The 20,069-nt window shown below is 39.8% G+C and overlaps 1 protein-coding gene and 1 long non-coding RNA gene across 3 annotated transcripts in view; one reads left to right on the forward strand and one right to left on the reverse strand.

Moving 5' to 3' along the window:
- Positions 1-16,362, forward strand: part of MAD1L1 (mitotic arrest deficient 1 like 1) — a 915,026-nt gene extending 898,664 nt beyond the window's left edge. For both annotated transcript variants that reach the window (XM_040356690.1, XM_040356691.1), the window contains one exon: positions 15,417-16,362. In XM_040356690.1, the coding sequence (XP_040212624.1) occupies positions 15,417-15,575 (159 nt within the window). In that variant the 3' untranslated portion in view covers positions 15,576-16,362. The remainder of the gene's footprint in view (positions 1-15,416) is intronic.
- A 1,168-nt stretch (positions 16,363-17,530) lies between these two features.
- The window catches only part of LOC120943409, an 84,409-nt gene continuing 81,870 nt past the window's right edge, over positions 17,531-20,069 (reverse strand). Inside the window, exon 3 of the long non-coding RNA XR_005750285.1 lies at positions 17,531-18,387. This is a non-coding gene — a long non-coding RNA (uncharacterized LOC120943409). The remainder of the gene's footprint in view (positions 18,388-20,069) is intronic.

Genomic DNA, 20,069 nt, shown 5'->3' on the forward strand with positions numbered 1-20,069 from the left:
AAATAAAGTTTAAAGGTGAAATAACACCCTCCGCACCCTACTGGTCCCTGCTGTACTTGCTTTCAGGAATTCTAAACTGCCGGCACCCATGCAGTCGGTCCAGCAATCCAGGGATTTGAGATCCCCGCTCTTTTCCCTTTTCTCTGTGCAGCGCTTCCAGAATGGACCAGACTAATTCTGACTGGTCAGTGCCATCACAGTGAATTGATCTGATCTGTTCCTGAAGCACTGCACAGAGAAGAAGAGTGGAGATTTCAAAATCCCCAGGACCTTTGGACCGGCTGCGGGAGCAATGACAGCTCAGCATCCCCAAAGGTAAGTAAAGTGGGGACGGGGGGTGGGGAAGGGTACACACTAGGGTTGTCCCGATACCACTTTTTTAGGACCGAGTACAAGTACCGATACTTTTTTTCAAGTAGTCGCCGATACCGAATACCGATACTTTTTTTAAATGTGTCCCCAAATGCAGCCATGTCCCCCCCATATGCAGCCATGTCCCACACATATGCAGCCATGTCCCTCTAGCCATGTCCCTCACATATGCAGCCATGTCCCTCTAGCCATGTCCCTCACATATGCAGCCATGTCCCTCTAGCCATGTCCCTCACATATGCAGCCATGTCCCTCTAGCCATGTCCCTCACATATGCAGCCATGTCCCTCTAGCCATGTCCCTCACATATGCAGCCATGTCCCTCTAGCCATGTCCCTCACATATGCAGCAATGTCCCTCTAGCCATGTCCCTCACATATGCAGCAATGTCCCTCTAGCCATGTCCCTCACATATGCAGCCATGTCCCTCTAGCCATGTCCCTCACATATGCAGCCATGTCCCTCACATATGCAGCCATGTCCCTCTAGCCATGTCCCTCACATATGCAGCCATGTCCCTCTAGCCATGTCCCTCACATATGCAGCAATGTCCCTCTAGCCATGTCCCTCACATATGCAGCAATGTCCCTCTAGCCATGTCCCTCACATATGCAGCCATGTCCCTCTAGCCATGTCCCTCACATATGCAGCCATGTCCCTCACATATGCAGCAATGTCCCTCTAGCCATGTCCCTCACATATGCAGCAATGTCCCTCTAGCCATGTCCCTCGATGCAGCGGCGGGGGGGGAAAGGGGGGGGAAAGTATTCTATTTAGGTATCGGGGGTATTTGCGCGAGTACGAGTACTCCCGCAAATGCTCGGTATCGGTCCCGATACCGATACTGGTATCGGTATCTGGACAACCCTAGTACACACAGTGTTCATCTTTATATTTTTTCTATAAAGGTGAACTAACTTTTTAAGTTCCCACTGTTAGTTAAAAAAGGAGGACGCAAAACAATGCTTAAAAATTATTCCTGTAGTAGATGAATACTTAACTCTCTGGCAGGTGGGAGCTCAAGCAGTCAAGCCCCAAAGGATTTTTCACATCTGAAACACTTTTGGGTGTGCTGGATGCCTGGTCCCCTGCTGCACTTTGTGGTTACTCTTGGTTACTCCCACTGCATTTTACTACTATGCCCTGTAGTGATGAATGGGCAAGCAGATGGAAGCAACATGCACTGGGAATGTAGGTATCTGTCATGTTAGAAAGTGAAGGTGTGAAGATTTTGCAGGCGCTTTTAGCACTTGGAGAAAGCAGAGTTTGGACTCGTCTGCCATATTTTTTTCTATTAAGAGTGACTTTTGGGATGTGAGGGCAATGTCTATACACTGGGTAGTGCTTCAGAGCACAGAGTTGACCACAAGGCTATAAAAGAACAATTTTCACATATTTGTACCCACTAACCATAAAAAAAGGAAACATTTCCCAATTTTTTAGCTTTGTAAGTAGTGTTGATATGTGAATAACCATCTGTGTTTTGCTGAGGACATTTCCTGTATTTCTGTGCAATCTGCCGCTTTTATAAGCTTTGTGTTTTGCTTTGAATAAACCTTCCATTTTAACAATGTAAATGCTTTGAACAGTCACCCTCTGTGTTGGTTAAGAAGGATTTTGCAGGTGGAGGTTCAATTCTCTGCGGTATGAAATTGTCATTTAAGTTGGAGTAATTAAGTCTATTATGAACAATGCGCTTAAGTCAGCGGCAGGCGCATGGTGCGTGTATTCCAGAAGCTTGATTGTATGATGATACATCGCTTTCCCGCTTTGATGAAAGATGGCATTATGTTACACCTGCCTTTGTAACACATACTTTACATTATGTAAATGTGCCTGTTCAGTCCTCATTATTTTCAGCTTCCTTCTACTGTCTCTCCGAGTCGTCTTCACTGGTCCTTTCACTCCGGCATGTTGAAAATGGGATTTTGACATTTAGAAAATCTCACGAAAAAAAAAAATGAAAGGCAGAATGCAGAAATAACGGATATGTCTAGTTAAAAAGGTCATGTATTTTTCAGATCTATTTATTTTTGGACTGCTCCGAAGAAATCTCTTGTTTTGTGTTTTAAAGTTCACCTGTCGCCTAGTGGTGGCAACATCCATTTTATGGGTTGAACTTAGTAGTAAGATAAACAAGACTATCTGGGGCCCAGCTATATCATTCATACTTTAAGATTTGTTAATAGTTAAAGCTGAACTCCAGGCAAACGACTAAATAAAGTAAATTACTGTTCCTCTTTATAGTCTGTTATTTGTTAGATTGGCTTATACTGCTGTCCCTCTTGCCAGTTTGAGCTCTTCTGTATAGGCAGTGATACCAAGTCAAATTAAGGTACTAACATGTAAATAATACACTTAATACCTCCATTGTAGGAAACTGGATATAATTACACTGATTATGCTACAGAAACTGTGACAATGTGGAAAGTTTTCCTTTCATCAAAGCTGAAGTTTAATTTGCTTATATTTTGCCTTGCATGGTTGGCAAATTCATGGCTGGTGGGAGGGGCCAGCAGGGTGCTATAGCTTTCTGAAAACATCACAGCACCTGGCTTTAGTACTTCTCTCAACAGTTCTCAGCCTTAATGCTAGAAGTGGGCTGGTTCTTTGGAAGAGTTATGCACATTTCAAAATGTCTTTGCTAAGAAAAATAAGGCCGTGGCCATCTTGAGTAAGGGCAAACTAAAGCCATGGAGACATGGATGAAAGTTGATTTTACTTTGAATATTAATAATGAGTTAAATTGTGTTTAAACTGCGTGATCAGATGCAGTATAGTACCACTTTAAGCTCACTTGCCTCCAATGCATGTATCTAATGTACACCCTTTAAGTTACTGGTTACCGTAAGCCATGGCGTTAAGCTAAGTTGTCTTTATATAAAAATCTATGAACGTTCCTTCCCGTTGATTAAACACTTTCATTTTTAGGTTCTCTAATGATTAAAAATGTTAAAGCTTTGGATATAGAGTTGAGTAATAACCAGCCATAAATAATTCAATAATTGTTCCTACATTTCCACTTGTATAGTCTACCACAGCTGCTACGTGCTTATGCGTGCAGATCATTCTACAGCATGTTCGAAGCTGAAGGCAAAGTGCGCCTTGTCGATCGACAAGAAAATAAAAATCCTACAGAATTATTTTTTCTTTTTTTGGCATTGATCTAAAAGAAACCTAGAAATAACAAGCTTTTTCGAGTTACCCTGAGCTTCAAGAGCACATTAATATTAGGACCCACCTCTTCCATACAGCCATTTCCAAGATAATTAAGGCATTTTTCTAAGCCATATAATTACTGGGAGGTTATGAATTCTGATTTAGTTTTACAGGGACTGCAGTGTTGCTCAACTTTTTTATTCTAGGCACAAATTTGTACAACTCTCCTCCCTGCAGACTACTAATAAATACATATAGTCTGTAATAACAACAAACAAACGATATGAATAAGGTGAATGATGAGCGCAAAAAATTGATGAATGGTGCACATAGAAAATAAAAAATATATAAATGTGAAACGTCCACTGTGAAAAAGATCTCTTATATAAAGAGAAAAATACACCAAGGTAATGCATTCATCAGTGAATCCCTGTGATAATTAAATGAATGATACCCAAATGATAAACCAAAATATAAATCAACAATCCTCTATAATAAGAGGAAGTGAATAACCAAATGAGGCAAAGTTCATAGCCAGCAATCACTATGATAGTAAGAGGGGATGTGATCAAAAATGTCCCAAATGATGACAATCCATCCGTGCACATGTGATGAAAAAAATCCTTGTGTACAGCTGGGCTCACAGAGCGCTTACCTCCATATCATGAAAAACCAGCAGAGTGTATCCTCGGATGGGGTCAGTCCCAGAGACGAGTGTCTCCCCGACTTCCTCCTCGCTGGATCAGTAGCCACGGTCCTATGGATCCTCGATGTGAGTGTCAGACAGAGACAGCGTCCTTCTCCCTGTGTTTGCAGTTGCGGTCTTCACCAAAATGGCGGCTCCGTTTTGCATTGGAAGTCTTTTTTATCCATTTGGAGACACCTTTAGTGTATGTGCAAAACGGAGCCGCCATTTTGGTGAAGACCGCAACTGCAAACACAGGGAGAAGGACGCTGTCTCTGTCTGACACTCACATCGAGGATCCATAGGACCGTGGCTACTGATCCAGCGAGGAGGAAGTCGGGGAGACACTCGTCTCTGGGACTGACCCCATCCGAGGATACACTGCTGGTTTTTCATGATATGGAGGTAAGCGCTCTGTGAGCCCAGCTGTACACAAGGATTTTTTTCATCACATGTGCACGGATGGATTGTCATCATTTGGGACATTTTTGATCACATCCCCTCTTACTATCATAGTGATTGCTGGCTATGAACTTTGCCTCATTTGGTTATTCACTTCCTCTTATTATATGAATTATCATTCATTTAATTATCACAGGGATTCACTGATGAATGCATTACCTTGGTGTATTTTTCTCTTTATATAAGAGATCTTTTTCACAGTGGACGTTTCACATTTATATATTTTTTATTTTCTATGTGCACCATTCATCAATTTTTTGCGCTCATCATTCATCTTATTCATATCGTTTGTTTGTTGTTATTACAATTTAGATTTGAGCAGCATTAATTTTTCACTTCAATTTTTATTGTTTAATTTTCCACCCCTCACTTTGGAGTATTGGCTAGCGCTTCAGTTCCCCCCCTTGTATTTGTACATATAGTCTGTGGTCGGGTTATTCTTGTTGTCTTCTAGTCACAGACATGGGCAATTCAGACTCTGCATATAATAAAGCCGTGCCTATGTGGATCTTGCCTTCAGTGACAAATGCATGTCAAAGGACCAGTAGATCCAGATATATTGGCAGCTGATTGATCTCCACTTCATCTGTAAAAGTCAAGGGTGACTCCATCACCTTTTCCTAAGATTCCTGACTGGTTGGTAAGGCTGCTTATTACAAAGAACCAACACATCCTTTATGAAGACTGGTGCCCAGAACTTGACGACATGCTCCAGGTGCGGCCGGACTAGAGTCTTGTAGAGTGGGAGAATTATTGTTTTTATCGCTAGAGTTAATCCCCTTTTTAATGCATGCCAATATTCTGTTTGCTTTGCTTGCAGCAGCTTGGCATTGCATGCCATTTCTGTGCCTGTCATCTACTAGGACCCCCAGATCCTTTTTCATCCTAAAGTCCCCCAGAGGTTCCCTCCACCCCATGCCAGTGAGTAGATTGCATTCATAATTTTTACCACCCAATTATAAATAACATTTTCCTACATTAAACCTTATTTGCCAACCCCATTAATTTGTTCAGATCTTCTTGCAAGGTTTCCAAATCCTGTGGAGAAGTTATTGCCCTGCTTAGCTTAGTATCGAGCGCAAATAAAGAGATTGAGCGGTTTATCCCATCCTCCAGGTCGTTGGTGAATAAATGAAAGAGGATTGGTCCCAGGACAGAACCCCGGGGGACAGCACTTTCCATACCCGGACCATTCCGAGTACTCCCCATTTATCACTACCCTCTGAACTCTCCCCTGTTGCCAGTTTTCAATCCATGTACTCACCCTATGGTCCATGGCAACGGACCTTACTTTGTACAGTAAATGTTTTCGAGGAACTGTATCAAATGCTTTTGCAAAATCCAGATACACCACGTCTATGGGCCTTCCTAGATGGCAGCTCATCTCCTCATAGAAGGTTAATAGATTGGTTTGGCAAGAACGATTCTTTATGAATCCATGCTGATTACTGCTAATGATACAGTTGTCATTACTAAACTCTTGTATAATAGTCCCTTATCATCCCCTTCAAGAGCTTGCATACAATTGATGTTAAGTTAACTGGTCTGTAATTCCCAAGCATGTATCTTGGCATGTTTTTAAATATTGGTGCTACATTGGCTTTTCTCCAATCAGCTGGTGCCATTGCAGTCAGTAGTTTATTTGGAAAAATTTGGAACAATTACTTGACTGAGTTCCCTAAGGACCCTCGGGTGCAAGACATCTGGTCTCAGGTACTTATTAATGTTACTTTTTTCAAGTCTATTTCTAATTCTATCCTCTGTTAGCCATTGGGGTGCTTCCTGTCACGGGTCATGAGGATAAACATTGCAGTTTTGGCTACTGAAGCCCCCCCCCGGTTCCCTCGTGAAGACTGAGGAGAAGAATACATTTAATAACGTCGCCATCTCTCCATCCTTAGTAACTAGATTCCCTTCATCGTTCTTTTTAGGGTCAATATGATCTGACCTCCCTATCTTTGTATTTATGTACTATAATTTCTTGGGATTTATTTTACTCTCCGCCGCTATGTGCCTTTTGTGTTCTATCTTAGCCGCCCTGACTGCACCCTTCCATTTCTTGTGGCATTCTTTGTAAAGTTGGAATGCTGCTGATCCCTCAGCCTTGTATTCTTTGAAGGCCTTATCCTTTGCTTTTATATGCATTCTTACGTTGGAGTTAAGCCACCCAGGACTTTTATTAGCTCTTTTAAATGTATTTTCCATTGGGATGCACTGGCTAAATACCCTTATTTAATATGCTCTTAAAGCATACTCATTTTTCCTCCGTGTTCTTTATTCCTAAGATTTTATCCCATTTAGTATCTTCTAGCAAGGATGGTAGTTTATGGAAGTGGGCTCTTTTGAAATTCAGTGTCTTTGTATTCCCCTTATGTTTCCTATTTGTGTGATTTATACTGAAACGAATTGACCTGTGATCGCTGTTTCCTAAATTGCCCCACATCTGTGATCAGGTCTGTATTGTTGGTAATCAGTAGGTCTAGTAATGCTTTTTTTCTAGATGGTGCATTTTACCATCTGACCCACAAAATTGTTCTGCAAGACATTTAGGAACTGGCGAGCCTTAGATGAATGCGTGGTTCCTTCCACCCAGTCTGTCTGGATTGAGATAAAATCCCCCACTATAATGACACTTCTCATCCTTGCCACTAATCCAAATTAGTGCTCATTTTGTCATGGTATTTTTGCTTTGGACAGCCTCTGCTTGTTTATCATACTTTCAGATTGATGTTTTTATGTACAGTTGTGTTCATAAGTTTACATGCCCTGGCAGAAGTTATGATTTCTTGACTATTTTTCAGAGAATATGAATAACACAAATTATTAGCAAAGTTCCTGGGAAAAGAGGACCCATGAACCAGAAGCAGCACAAAACTTATGAGCACAACTGTATGTGAAAGATTTTTTTTTTTTGGTGTGTGACAAACCGTAGGTACCCACAAGAGCAGGCTTTTTTCAGTTGCACCCAGGCATCAAAAACTCAAATAGTCACCACATGCAAGGGCAAACAGTCAAAGGAAGACATACTTCAGACCCCTCCAACTTATCAAAGAAAACCTAGCAATCGGACAAGGTTTTCCAACATGTTTGGGTCAGTCTTCCCCATACATGCTCTACAGCAGCTGTTTTTGGCAGTAGACATTTTTTTCTAGTCATTAAACTCTCCATTATGTTATCCTAGGTGTCCATGCACACATAGGCTGTTATCAGCAGTTTTGGGCAGTGGCATTTTTAAGCAGTAAAAAAAAACTAATGGGTTCTGAGCGACATTTTTAAGCTGTAAAAACGGTCTAACGCTGATAAATGTTGATAAACCCTCAAAAATGTTGCTCAACAGCATTTTTTAAAATTTTTGATTCACTGAAAAAAAAGAAAAACATTTCTTAAAAAAATAGGCTAAAAAACGCTAACAAACGATAAACAATATTGCAAAAACATTAAAAAACTTGCTGCAAAGCTACTAGCGTTTTTACAACGTTATTTTAACATCCAATGTGCATGAGGACTTAATTTGTTTTTCTCCTGGCTGGAACGCCGCTTTAATAATGATTGTAGCATGTGCATTGTGGAAAGGTTTCAGATAAGACTGCTGTCAAGGAGAGACTGGCCTACTTAGTGAAGGACTTTCATTACTGTTTAACCACTTTAACTGCCAGCGACCTGGTCTGAAGCTCCGTGACCGCGGGACCCGATCGCCGCCGGAGTCCCGAGATCGGTCCCTGGAGTTCTTCACAGTGGCGCTGTCATTGATCGTCTGTTCCCTGATATAGGGAAAGGCGATCAATGACATCACACGTCCAGCCCCACCCACCTACAGTTAGAAACACATATGAGGTCACACATAACCCCTTCAGCGCCCCCTACTGGTTAACTCCCAAACTGCAATTGTCATTTTCACAGTAAACAATGCATTTTTATAGCATTTTTTGCTGTGAAAATGACATTGGTCCCAAAAATGTGTCAAAATTGGCCGATGTGTCCGCCATTATGTTGCAGTCACGAAAAAAATCGCTAATCGTCGCTATCGGTAGTAAAAAAAAAAAAATATTAATAAAAATGCAATAAAACTATCCCCTATTTTGTAAACGCTATAAATTTTGCGCAAACCAATCGATAAACGCTTATTGCGATTTTTTTCACCAAAAATAGGTAGAAGAATACGTATCGGCCTAAACTGAGGGAAACATTTTTTTTATATATTTTTGGGGGATATTTATTATAGCAAAAACTAAAAAAATTGAATTTCTTTCAAAATTGTCGCTCTATTTTTGTTTATAGCGCAAAAAATAAAAATCGCAGAGGTGATCAAATACCACCAAAAGAAAGCTCTATTTGTGGGGAAAAAAGGACGCCAATTTTGTTTGGGAGCCACGTCGCACGACCGCGCAATTGTCAGTTAAAGCGACGCAGTGCCGAATTGCAAAAAGGGGCCTGGTCCTTTACCTGCATGTTGGTCCGGGTCTTAAGTGGTTAAGTAAAATTTATTAATGACAGATGTAAAAAGGATATTATTTTTTACACACTTTGCGTGCCACAATATTAAGATCTATTTACACTGTATAAACCTTTTTAAGACAATATATTTTTACCTTTTTATCCCAAAGAAGTGCCATTGTAAGACCCCTGAGACACATTTGCTTGTTTTCTGAACATTTAGGAAAAACACAACACAAGACATGTTTAAACATCTTCTTTTCTGACCTTTTTACATCTTGCAATTGTACACTTCACTTACCCATTTAATTCTGCAAGCACCTTTAAAATTACCTTTGGGTATACGCCTAAAATTGGTCTTTTATTTGTTGCACGGGACTCAAAAACAAGATTAAATAATGTCAAAGAAAAAGGATGTGTGCCCTTCAAAGTTGTTATCCAGTGCGAGGAGTTCTCAACAAATGACAGTTACTGTATCACTACAGATAGCGTTAAACAAAAATAAAAACAAAAAAATACAAAGTTTTTTTCAGATACCTCAGAGCGCATTCTTGAAAGCTTTTCAGCAAGAGCCAACAGGACACTTGGGAGTATCCAACAAAGATGAAGCATACTCTGCTGAAATAGCCTTTCTTTGTGCACCTGTTTTCTCCCTAAGAATTACTTATGGTTTCTCTGAATATCAGTTTGCATATTATTTTAGATTGTGTCAGTGATTTTCTCAAAAAGATGTTTACACCTTATTTAGCACTGATATAAAAATAATTTTCTTTGATTAAACCTGAATATGAAATCTGGGGATTCATGCAGACAACACTGCTCAATATTTGATCTTTTAGTTTTAGGCCTTTGTCTGTTATCTGGTAATCTCAACCTCTACTCATACCATACACACCGATCGCATGCACTATAAAGTCCCCTAAGTGCAGAAAGCCTAATGTAAAGAAAAAATAGCAGTACTAAAACACTTCTTCCTGCCACCAACAAAATTCACACCTAAGCTATGACTAAGCACTGTTGAGAGTGTGAAACGCGTCAGTTTTTTTATCCTGTAACCTGCTGTGGTTTGTATTTTTGTTATTTTGCAAAATAAAGGCATTTTTATTGGAGTGCGGCTTTTCCAGACCTTCCCTTTTCTAATTGCTATATGCTTAGCCTGCACCTGTTGCTTCCACCTTGAGGAGAGTGCTATTTCCACACATCCACCTGGAGCCGTGATCCCTTCCCCAAATTCACACCTAACTTGGTTGCTTGAAAGTGACTAAAGATACAGGGGGGAAAAAATACTCGGCACAGGATTCAGAAAGTACACTTCCAATGACTCTTTGAGGTGCTCTGCATTTTACTGCAGTTGACTAAAGAGAACGATTTCAGTATATATATGACAACAAAAAAGTTTTATCGGTAGTCGTCTCTAAGAAATAGTGCCACATCCATTTAATGAATCGAGAAACAAAAGGGAGATCCCCTAGTGGACTTTAAAGGCACCAAAATGTATGAACTCAAAAAGTAAGGTATAAATATAATTTATTGTACATATATCAAAAAGTTTGTTTATACATTAAAATAGAATAGTGTATGGAACAGTTTTAAAACCACATGAGAACAATGATATAATGAAGCAAAAACGTAGTATACGGGAGATGATTGTCTGATTAAAACCCGACATTTCGGACAATTGTCTCTCTTTCCTCAGGGGAAAATGGACGGATCAGCCCGTGATAACTTGGTACATGTTCTCCATGTATAACCTTCCATACAACTTATTAAAAACAAAGAAATAAGCAATGTAGCGCCCTGGAGTTGCTGGTGAATTCAGAAAATGGGTATATAGAATTCAGTTGGTACTAGATGTCTGCTGGCGTTCCCCATACACCCATGCTGGAGTCGACACAACTAAAACCAGAAATGTGGTTACATTTTGTCTTGAAGGAACCGCAGCATGAACCAGACTCCTTGCTGGAATAGAATTTCAGTATATATAGACTCTAACAATGAACCTCTTATATTTGTTCTTCTCGGTGACTGTAATACTTATCCCTTTGAAAGCATTTTGCCATATCTGTTCAATAATTGCAAAAAAATACTCCCTGATCCTGCCAGAAATCACATGAGCCGATAACTCACTATGGATCATCTGCCTCTGTTGACTGTAATGAGTTGGCCTTGTTTCCAGCTTTCTCTGGACTATACAACAGCTCCCTCCTATGTTGTGAAGAAGATAAGAGGGGATGTGTTCTGTAGACCTAAAAAAAAAAAACTAACTGTTCTCTATAGATACAGTTTAGTCCGTGAGCATTGTCACCCTATGAAAGGAAGTGTGTTACTTGCAGGCTCACTAGGTGAAAATAAAGGAAAAAAAAAACGAACTTTAAAAACAGAAAACAAATGTACACATCCTACTACATCCAAGGACTGGTAAACTGAAATATTTTTAAATGTTGCTCTTAAGTTTTTAGATATGATATGAAGTAAACTTTCGTACTTTAACACAGCAGTATTTGGATGGCATGACTTAGTTACCTAAGTAACAGTTTATAAATAAAAAGTGCTGGAGAAGGGGCACCAAGACATTAGGACCCACTACTGTACACACCACTGACATTTGATTTGTAGACAAAATCACAAATTAATTGAAATTAGCACTATGTTCAAAAGTTGAAATTGGGAACTTGGGCAACTTAAAAGAATAAAGAGAGTTCTTTTGAGGTGAACAATACAACTTTGCCATTTTTAATAATCTCTATGCAGTCATGAACTTATATTACCATTTAATCATAAATAAGCAGTAATGGTGATTTATGGTTGGAAAGTTTACTGAGGTTAGAAAAGAGGATTTGTACTTTTTATTAGATCTAGAGGGATTTTATTTTGTCTGCCAATGTTTAGAAAATACTCTCCTTCATACAATGCTTGTATTTTACCCGAGATATCATTCCCTACTGCTCTTAATTCGGTCTATGGGTAATTTGTAATTTCTTGTTTTCTTCCATATTCTCTTACTCTACTAAAGCACCCTCTACCTTAGGTAGGTAGGTGCCAAGTGTAGGTTTTTTTGTGTAAGCGGTGCTTGTTGAAGAATCTACAGCATCCAACACATCTGGGTCTGTCAAGTACCTGGTCCCCTACCGAACATTGTGGTTCCTCCGGTGGTCTCCTTCATCACTACTGTGCCCTATTGTGATGTAGGGGCTGCCTGATGAAACCACAGTATAAAGAGGAGTTATATAGTGTGTGTGTGTGTGTGTGTGTGTATATATATATATATATATATAAAGGTATATAGAGGCAGCCAACACTTCTGGAAGCACGGCAGATGCTGAATTCTGATGCACAAGCAGCAGGACAGGTAAGTATTAACTCATATATTGGCAGACAGGTTTTGTTCTTTTTTTTAAAAAGCAACCCCAGTGGCTTTAAAGCATATCAGGTTTTGGAGATCAGCTAACTTGTATATTTGTATCCCTAACAAAAAGATGTTAAAAGGTAGTATTTTGAGGTCTAAATTGCTCTACATTTAAAGTCTACTACTTCTATTCCTTCCAAAAATAAAAATAAATATTAGGTATAAATCCCATTATTCGATCTTGGGGACTTTAGACTGACCTAATGAGCACATTTATTTAAAGCAGATTTTTGTTGGAAACTGTAAGGGCTTCATCACTCACCTGCTTTATAAATGTTCCTGGGGCCCCACCTGAGAACACCTGGTTATAGGCTGTTCACTGTGTTCAGTTGCCTGCTACAGGACACCAATCATGCGAGACCCTTTGGGGTCATACCTGCAAGTATTCTAGGTCTATCTGTGTTAGAAAGTTGGAAGAGATTTCTCTATTGGGTCCCAGGGTTCTTTAATTGGTATGCAACTGGATGCCAGCTGAGGACTTAAAAAACAGGTTGGTGTCTAAACCTAATCTGAAAAAGAACAAGAAACCACCCTCAAAGTGGCACTTGGAATGTGCCCACAGCCTGTACATCAGGTTTTTCTCTATCAACTTCTTTATTTTCTGCACAAGTTGAGAGCAGCAAGTCTCCTTTTTGATCTTCACAAGATGCTCTTTTTCTGCACTAATTGTTTCCCCTTTACAAAGAGTTTATGCTGCCTACTTGCATTTCTTTTGTCTGTTGTGTAAGAGCTTTCCTGTATTGTATTGTCTTGTCGTGTTCATCTATGACCTTGCAAGAGAGGAACAGAAACAATAAAGTGTTTTGTTTGAGGCTTCAATTTAGTAAATAGCGATAAACATCCACATGAAGTTTAATAGATCATTTAGAGAATTTTGGATGTTTGTCTTCTCTGGCAAAGTTTTGCTTTGTGCATTTTTCAGTTAGGTATAATTATCCTTTTCAGTCGTTTTCTATTATGAAGCGGGGAGGCTTTTTCTTCCTCTGCTTAAACTAGAAATAAAGTGAAATCTGCAAGAAACAAACAAAGGTGGTCTGTTTAAAACTCGTGAAATAGAGTTTTGAGTATTGGGGAGATGGAAACTTCTGGCACATTGCTCGTAACTCCACCCACTTACCATAGTTATAATAGAGAGCTTCGCTGGATTCTGTGACATGCCAAGAGTGATGACTACTTATGACCACATAGGGACAGAGATGGGAATTGATGTTGACGTATCTGATCAAATACCCCCATGCGTGCTGTCCTATTATATTGTGTCCTAAGGAAGCCAGAATTGGCAAAAAGGTTGACCTGGCGACCGGAAGTATACAGACTTTACATCTATTATTTAGCTGTAAATGCGGTCCATGCATAGACTTTAGACATTTTTAGTAGGGCATTTACCTTAGATTCTGTCTATTACTTGGACCAAGTTGGGGCATTTTATCCCATTTATTTTAATACATACAAATAAATGTATTATGTTTTATAATTTTGTGTGGTCCCCCTTATCGAACAAATAAAGTCTGGTTTGTCCAAGGTTGTAGTCGAGTTTGTCAACCCACATTTTTTGGTGCTCTGTGCAATGGTATTCCATAGAGCAACGTGGAACCTCCTCTTCTGGGGAGCCCCGCTGAGGCTCTTCCCTTCACCTCTTATGTGTGTGCCCCCATAGCAAGCCATTTCCTAGGAGGGCACACATGCAGGCTCGCCCCTGACCCAGGCTGTTTGTATCCATGAAGGCTCACACAGCTGCTCAGCCCTGCCCCCGCTCATTTCTCGTATGCTTTAACTGACAGCAGCAGGACCCTATGGCTCCTGCTGCTTTCAGCAAAGCCTGTGAGAGCAGGTTGAGGAGAGACCCTGGATTGTTAGAGGACTCACTTGACCCTGGATTGTTAGAGGACTCACTTGACCCTGGATTGTTAGAGGACTCACTTGACCCTGGATTGTTAGAGGACTCACTTGACCCTGGATTGTTAGAGGACTCACTTGACCCTGGATTGTTAGAGGACTCACTTGACCCTGGATTGTTAGAGGACTCACTTGACCCTGGATTGTTAGAGGACTCACTTGACCCTGGATTGTTAGAGGACTCACTTGAGGGGAGGGGCAGGCAGTGAAAGTTTTTTTTACATTGATGCAGAGAATGCACAAAGATAAACCATTAGAGTTTAGAAGCACATTATATTATATCTAAAAAATTAAAACGTTCGTTTTTTTTTTGTTTTAGACCGAATAAGGAATAGTTAAAACTACTTATAGATTTTTTTTTATTTTTTTTTTAATCTGTGCTCCATTTGGGAACCTTCTTTTCCCCATAGACAAAACAGGACACGAGAAACAATCACTCCAAAGTAAGGGAAATCTTCTCTGAGATTTCCCAAATAGAAGATTTAATTTCTATTTTTGTTTGGGTGACAACTCAAACTTCTATATTTTTTTCCCTCACTTTCATTGTCAGCAACACGACAGAGAGGGTAATTCTCCCATGTAGGGACACAGATGGCAAAAATACCTGAAAGTGGTTCTATTCTTTCGCCACTCTGTCTATACTTTTTAGTATGTGTTTTGCTTTCTAGTTTCTGGTTAAAGGAGGAAAGATAAACCTTGGTTGGTTGCTGTTGCACCCTGCAAATGCAGTTGCTCCAGAGCTTAGTAAATGAGCAGAAGCTCTGCTGACTTCTTTTTTTTTTCTTTGCACGTGATTGGGTATTCGTTGCAAAGTGAAGCCTTACCTCATTTACTAAGTTCTGGAGCAACTGCAAAGTGCACAGTCTTTTTTCCTTTAGTAAATCAACTCCACTGTGTCGTATCCTTAATTTGCCTGTGCTATACTTTTTATAACTTGTACTCATTGATCAATCCTTTCTTCAGAACATAATTGACATTTTTTATATTTGTTTCTTCTTTTAGTCAACAAGCCCAAGTGGTGGGAAGCTACAACTTCTGGAAACCAGCTTCTCCTTGACCTTACATGACTTCATTGATCTTCACCTCCATCACCAGAACAGTATCCCGGCATTCCTGAGTGCCGTCACCTTGGATCTCTTCAGCCGTCAGACCTTCACCTAAAGCATGCTCAATATATGGCCCTATATGTGTGTGTGTTTGTATCAGTAAATTCAAGTTAGATCAGATATTGATAAGCGTGTAACAAACTATAGAACATACATTTTTAGCTAACGTTAGGAGTGGTAAGCACATACAATTTGCTGCAGCTGCATTTATAGAATGTAATTACTTGTTTGTATACAAGCACTCCCCTTACTGCCCCTGTGAAATATTTTTTGGCAGTTTGCCTTCTTTACAACAAATAGGGCCTACTCATTGTTTTCGAAAACAGTGTAATCAAGTTTCTATGGGCAACACTTGTACTTCAATCCAAACCCCAACCAACATTTGTTTGGGTAGGGTGGAGAAGGGTTCGATTGTCTGTTGGTTGTTAAATATTTTCTGTTGAGATTTATCTGTGAGATTGTAAAAACTGTCTGTGTTCTCAGAAACGTTTCTTCTCTTCCTATTCTGTCTGACACTCATTACTGGGGTAGGAAGCGAGGGGGTATCTATTTTCTGGGGGCACAGACAGAAACAAAAGACCAACAAAGGATCTAACTCTTCTTCACTCTTTATGTTCCTGTTGTGGGTATCTAACCTCACCTCCTGTCCTGTCTGTCATCCATCAAATACACTGGAAGTGAGGGAAAAAAATCTTCTATATGGGGACAGAGCAAAAGAAATAAGTTGACAGTAAATCCAACCCTTCTACTCTATCCCTCCACATCGTGCAGGTAGACAGACTTTAATGTATCTCTGAGATTTCTCAGCCATTTTTGGGATCCAGAACACCAAAGATATTAAAGCGGAGGGTCACCCTAAAAAACAAGTTTCTACCATGCCATGCAGCATACTAGCGTGAGCTACAGTATGCCTTTATTTTATGAAGAGCCAAGTCCTATTTCGGTTATTTTTGGGAAGCGTGACGCGCCATAGCCGGCCGTCAATCACGTTCCCTCTGCATAGGAACGCCTACTCCCCGTGGGGAGTCTGAAGCGATTAAACTGTGAGCACGGCGCAAAATAAATAAATAAAGGCATACTGTAGCTGACACTAGTATGCTGCATGGCATGGTAGAAACTTTTTTTTTAGGGTGAACCCCCGCTTTAAGAGATAATTTTAACCTGAATCCAGAATGCTCAAATTGATTCTGCATGGGTGGATTTTTGACATGCTGTTCATAATAGACCCACCGACCTTGTAAGTAAGTGTCAGTCACATCATCCTCTTTTTTTTTTTGTAGGATTTCAGTTGTTGCGCTTGGATTCATTTATGTCTTGTAATGTTTCTTTTGTGAATTTAGTGTAAAGTAACACACAGCAGCAACCAGGTTTTACTCTTTTATAAATCTAAATTTAGTGAAACGAAAACTGATTGGTCGCTTGCATTATGTTTCTCACTTCTTTATGTAATAAGACTGTTTGCGGCCTTACTTAAAATAAATAAGTGAAGGGTGAATCTCCCACAAGAGCTGTTATTCTGTATATTGGAAGGTTGTTCTGTCGTGTACATATGCTGCCTAATTGAAGTCTGTTCTAATTGGCTGGCATGGGCTGTGTACACCTAAATGCTGGTCCCTCAGGTATGGAATGTGACTTTGTATTGCTTTTAGTGTGTTACATCGATAATTGAAAAGGTTACCATAGCATCATCGAGGCATTTTGGTTATATGTTGGGTCGCCAAACGCACATATACAACAGCCATTGTGGTTTTCTAGTCTTTCATCTGGATGATAACCTGTTGGATATAATGCTGCTTACAGCTTTTCTGTATTGGGAGCCTTTTAATTTGATATTTTTGTTTTGCATAATGTAATCGTTTTTGTTTTTTTTAAGTAATAAAAAGCAAATTTCTACACTGGCAAATTCTTTTTATTTTTATATATAAATTAACACTTTTACACTGGTCTATAACTTAGCCTCAGGTTTACATGAAAAAAATATATAATGGTCACTATACTCTACTATTGTTAAATCTACTAGTTTGAAAGGGAACACAGTAGAAACAATGAGTTCATGTGCTGACAAGAAGTACCCCAATAGGAGAGAGCAGAGGGATGAGTTGATCACTGTGCTGCTTCTCTTTTCACTGTCCAGTAAGAGGCTTGGGTGGGTCCAGAGGAAGTGGGCTGAATGATGCTAGCCAACAGACTGGGGACATCTAGTGGCAGAAAAAAGTACTGTGGAGGAAATATCTGGAATAAAAGTTATTGCAACAAAAGCTGGTTTTATTTTATGATTTAACTTGGCTATTCATTTTTATCTCATTTCTGCCTGGAGTTCTGCTTGAACATATCCACCTACACTGTATGTACACACAGTACAGGTGGCATGGCTTGTATGCGTGAGACTATTGCAGATGTTGCCTGGCTGATATCAGGGGAAAGAAAAGATTGTGCAGGATGAACTTTCACAGCCAATCGCTAGTAATTCCCCCAGGTAAGACGAGCACCAGGGGGCTTTATCATTGCATAAACATGCACACTTGGCTGACATATTCTTGCATGTCTTTAATGAAACAAGTTGCATATAACTTTTGTAATACATATGACTTTTCTATGGCATTCAGTAGAGAACAAATAAATAGGTTTTGTTCAATGTTAACCGAGCAGAAAAAAATTAATATTAAAGGTTTATTTCTGCAGTCTCAGGCTTAAACGTGTGATGAATCACTCACTGCTCATTGGAAGAAGAAGGGTCTGATTCTTGCTCATTAAGCAGCATTAACGGCCAGCTCCATCATTTATGTATATCCAGAGTGGCGTCACTGCCTCCTCATGCCAGTCACCACAATAGGCTGACTGAATGTCTGCAACTCTCTCCCACTCACCTATGAAGGATAAATTAAGTAATTAATAGCTTTACAATGGAAGCCCCTATCTGAGTCTTACAGAATCAAGTCTACAGTGGGAAAGAAAATTGATGGAATAGAGAGAAATCCTATTGGACCAAACTGATTCTCTTATGTGTGTGTTATAATCAGTAATTCAAAGCTGCACATTCTGTTTTACAATAATCACTAATATGAAGCACAGAGTTTTACAGTTTTATGTCACAGTTTGAGTTTCAGGTTTTAGTAACACATGGGTCACAGCCAATTCTTCCTCCGTATAGGCATTATTTCGAGATCCAAGCTGTGCATTAAATCTGCTGACCTCTACCCTGAAGTCAAATCTCGGTAACGCTATAAATATCAAAGGGTATCTCCCTTTGAACTCTAGGCTTGCACTGTCCAGCTGTCCTATACAGTATATTGGCCTGGCACATAGGGACAGATCCAACATAGAAATACCAAACCCTCCACTCTCCTACATTATGCTGACTGCATACAGAATAAAAAAGATTTAAATCTTATGTGGACCTACTTTGTGACCAGGGATTTGAGTTTGATGGACTACCTATGTCAACAGGGGTGACAGCCAGGTAACAGACCGTTACAGTGAGGAAAAAAGTAATGATAAAGATTAGCAGACAAAAGAGTGCAAATGCCTAGAACAAGCTATGCACCAAATTAAACAAGCGTATGAACAGACAGACGTTAAATAGACCTAAATCCAGAACATAAACGGGTAGACCAAGGATGGGCTCAGGTGTGATTGCAGCTCCACATGTCAGAGCCTGCCAGGAAGCTTACACTGTGCAGCCCTAATCACTGCCTGGAGCTGCAATCACACCTGAGCCCATCCTTACTCGCAGGTAATTATTACATGAGTAAACTATATGTGAATGGCTGCAATTAGCCCTGGGAGCTGTCAGCCTCACATTACTTTCAATGGGGCTGCCTTCCACAGCTACCTGCTGGAAACTCCCCACTGGGGTTCCCACATATAATCGCACACACCCCCATTAACAAGTGTAAATGGGGTATAAAACTGCATCTATGCATCAAAATATGAGTTGGAAAATCTTGGATCTTATCATACCTCTAAATTGCATCAGAAATATTTACAATGAATTAACATTTTAGTGTTTTATTTGATCAACTTCTGAGAAGCAATGCTCAACACACCTGTAAATTAGAAAGTGATTTATTTTCAGTTAATAATTTTTTTTACATCAACTGCTCCAGTAATTCCACATTTCAATGTTTTTTTCATTGCCAAATTTGAGTTTTGAACTGAAATGCTCACAAAGCAGAGAAGAAGCTCTCATCAAAAGCTGCATGCCGTTCAGAGAGGCTGACTCATTGACATGTCTGGTTGGTTGTACCAACAAACTTGCCCACATCTCTGCCAGGTATAGAAGGACTGTTAGTTCAGTAGGCAGATGAGAGTACAAGTCAGAAGAAAGGCTGTGTACAGGTCATGCTGGAGCAAGATTGCCTGTGAAGAATTGTCATTCTACATTGCAATAAACAAAGAGACAAATCAGATTTGTTATTACAATAAAAGTCACACACTTAACAATGTATTCCAAATTTGCCTAAAGTGTGACTTCAGTCATTTCCCAGTGCAATTTGCCAATTCAAGCATTAGGCCTCATTTACACAGGCATATATATCCGTACACCTGA

Source organism: Rana temporaria, chromosome 6, assembly GCF_905171775.1.
Source record: "Rana temporaria chromosome 6, aRanTem1.1, whole genome shotgun sequence".
Taxonomy (NCBI): Eukaryota; Metazoa; Chordata; class Amphibia; order Anura; family Ranidae; genus Rana; species Rana temporaria.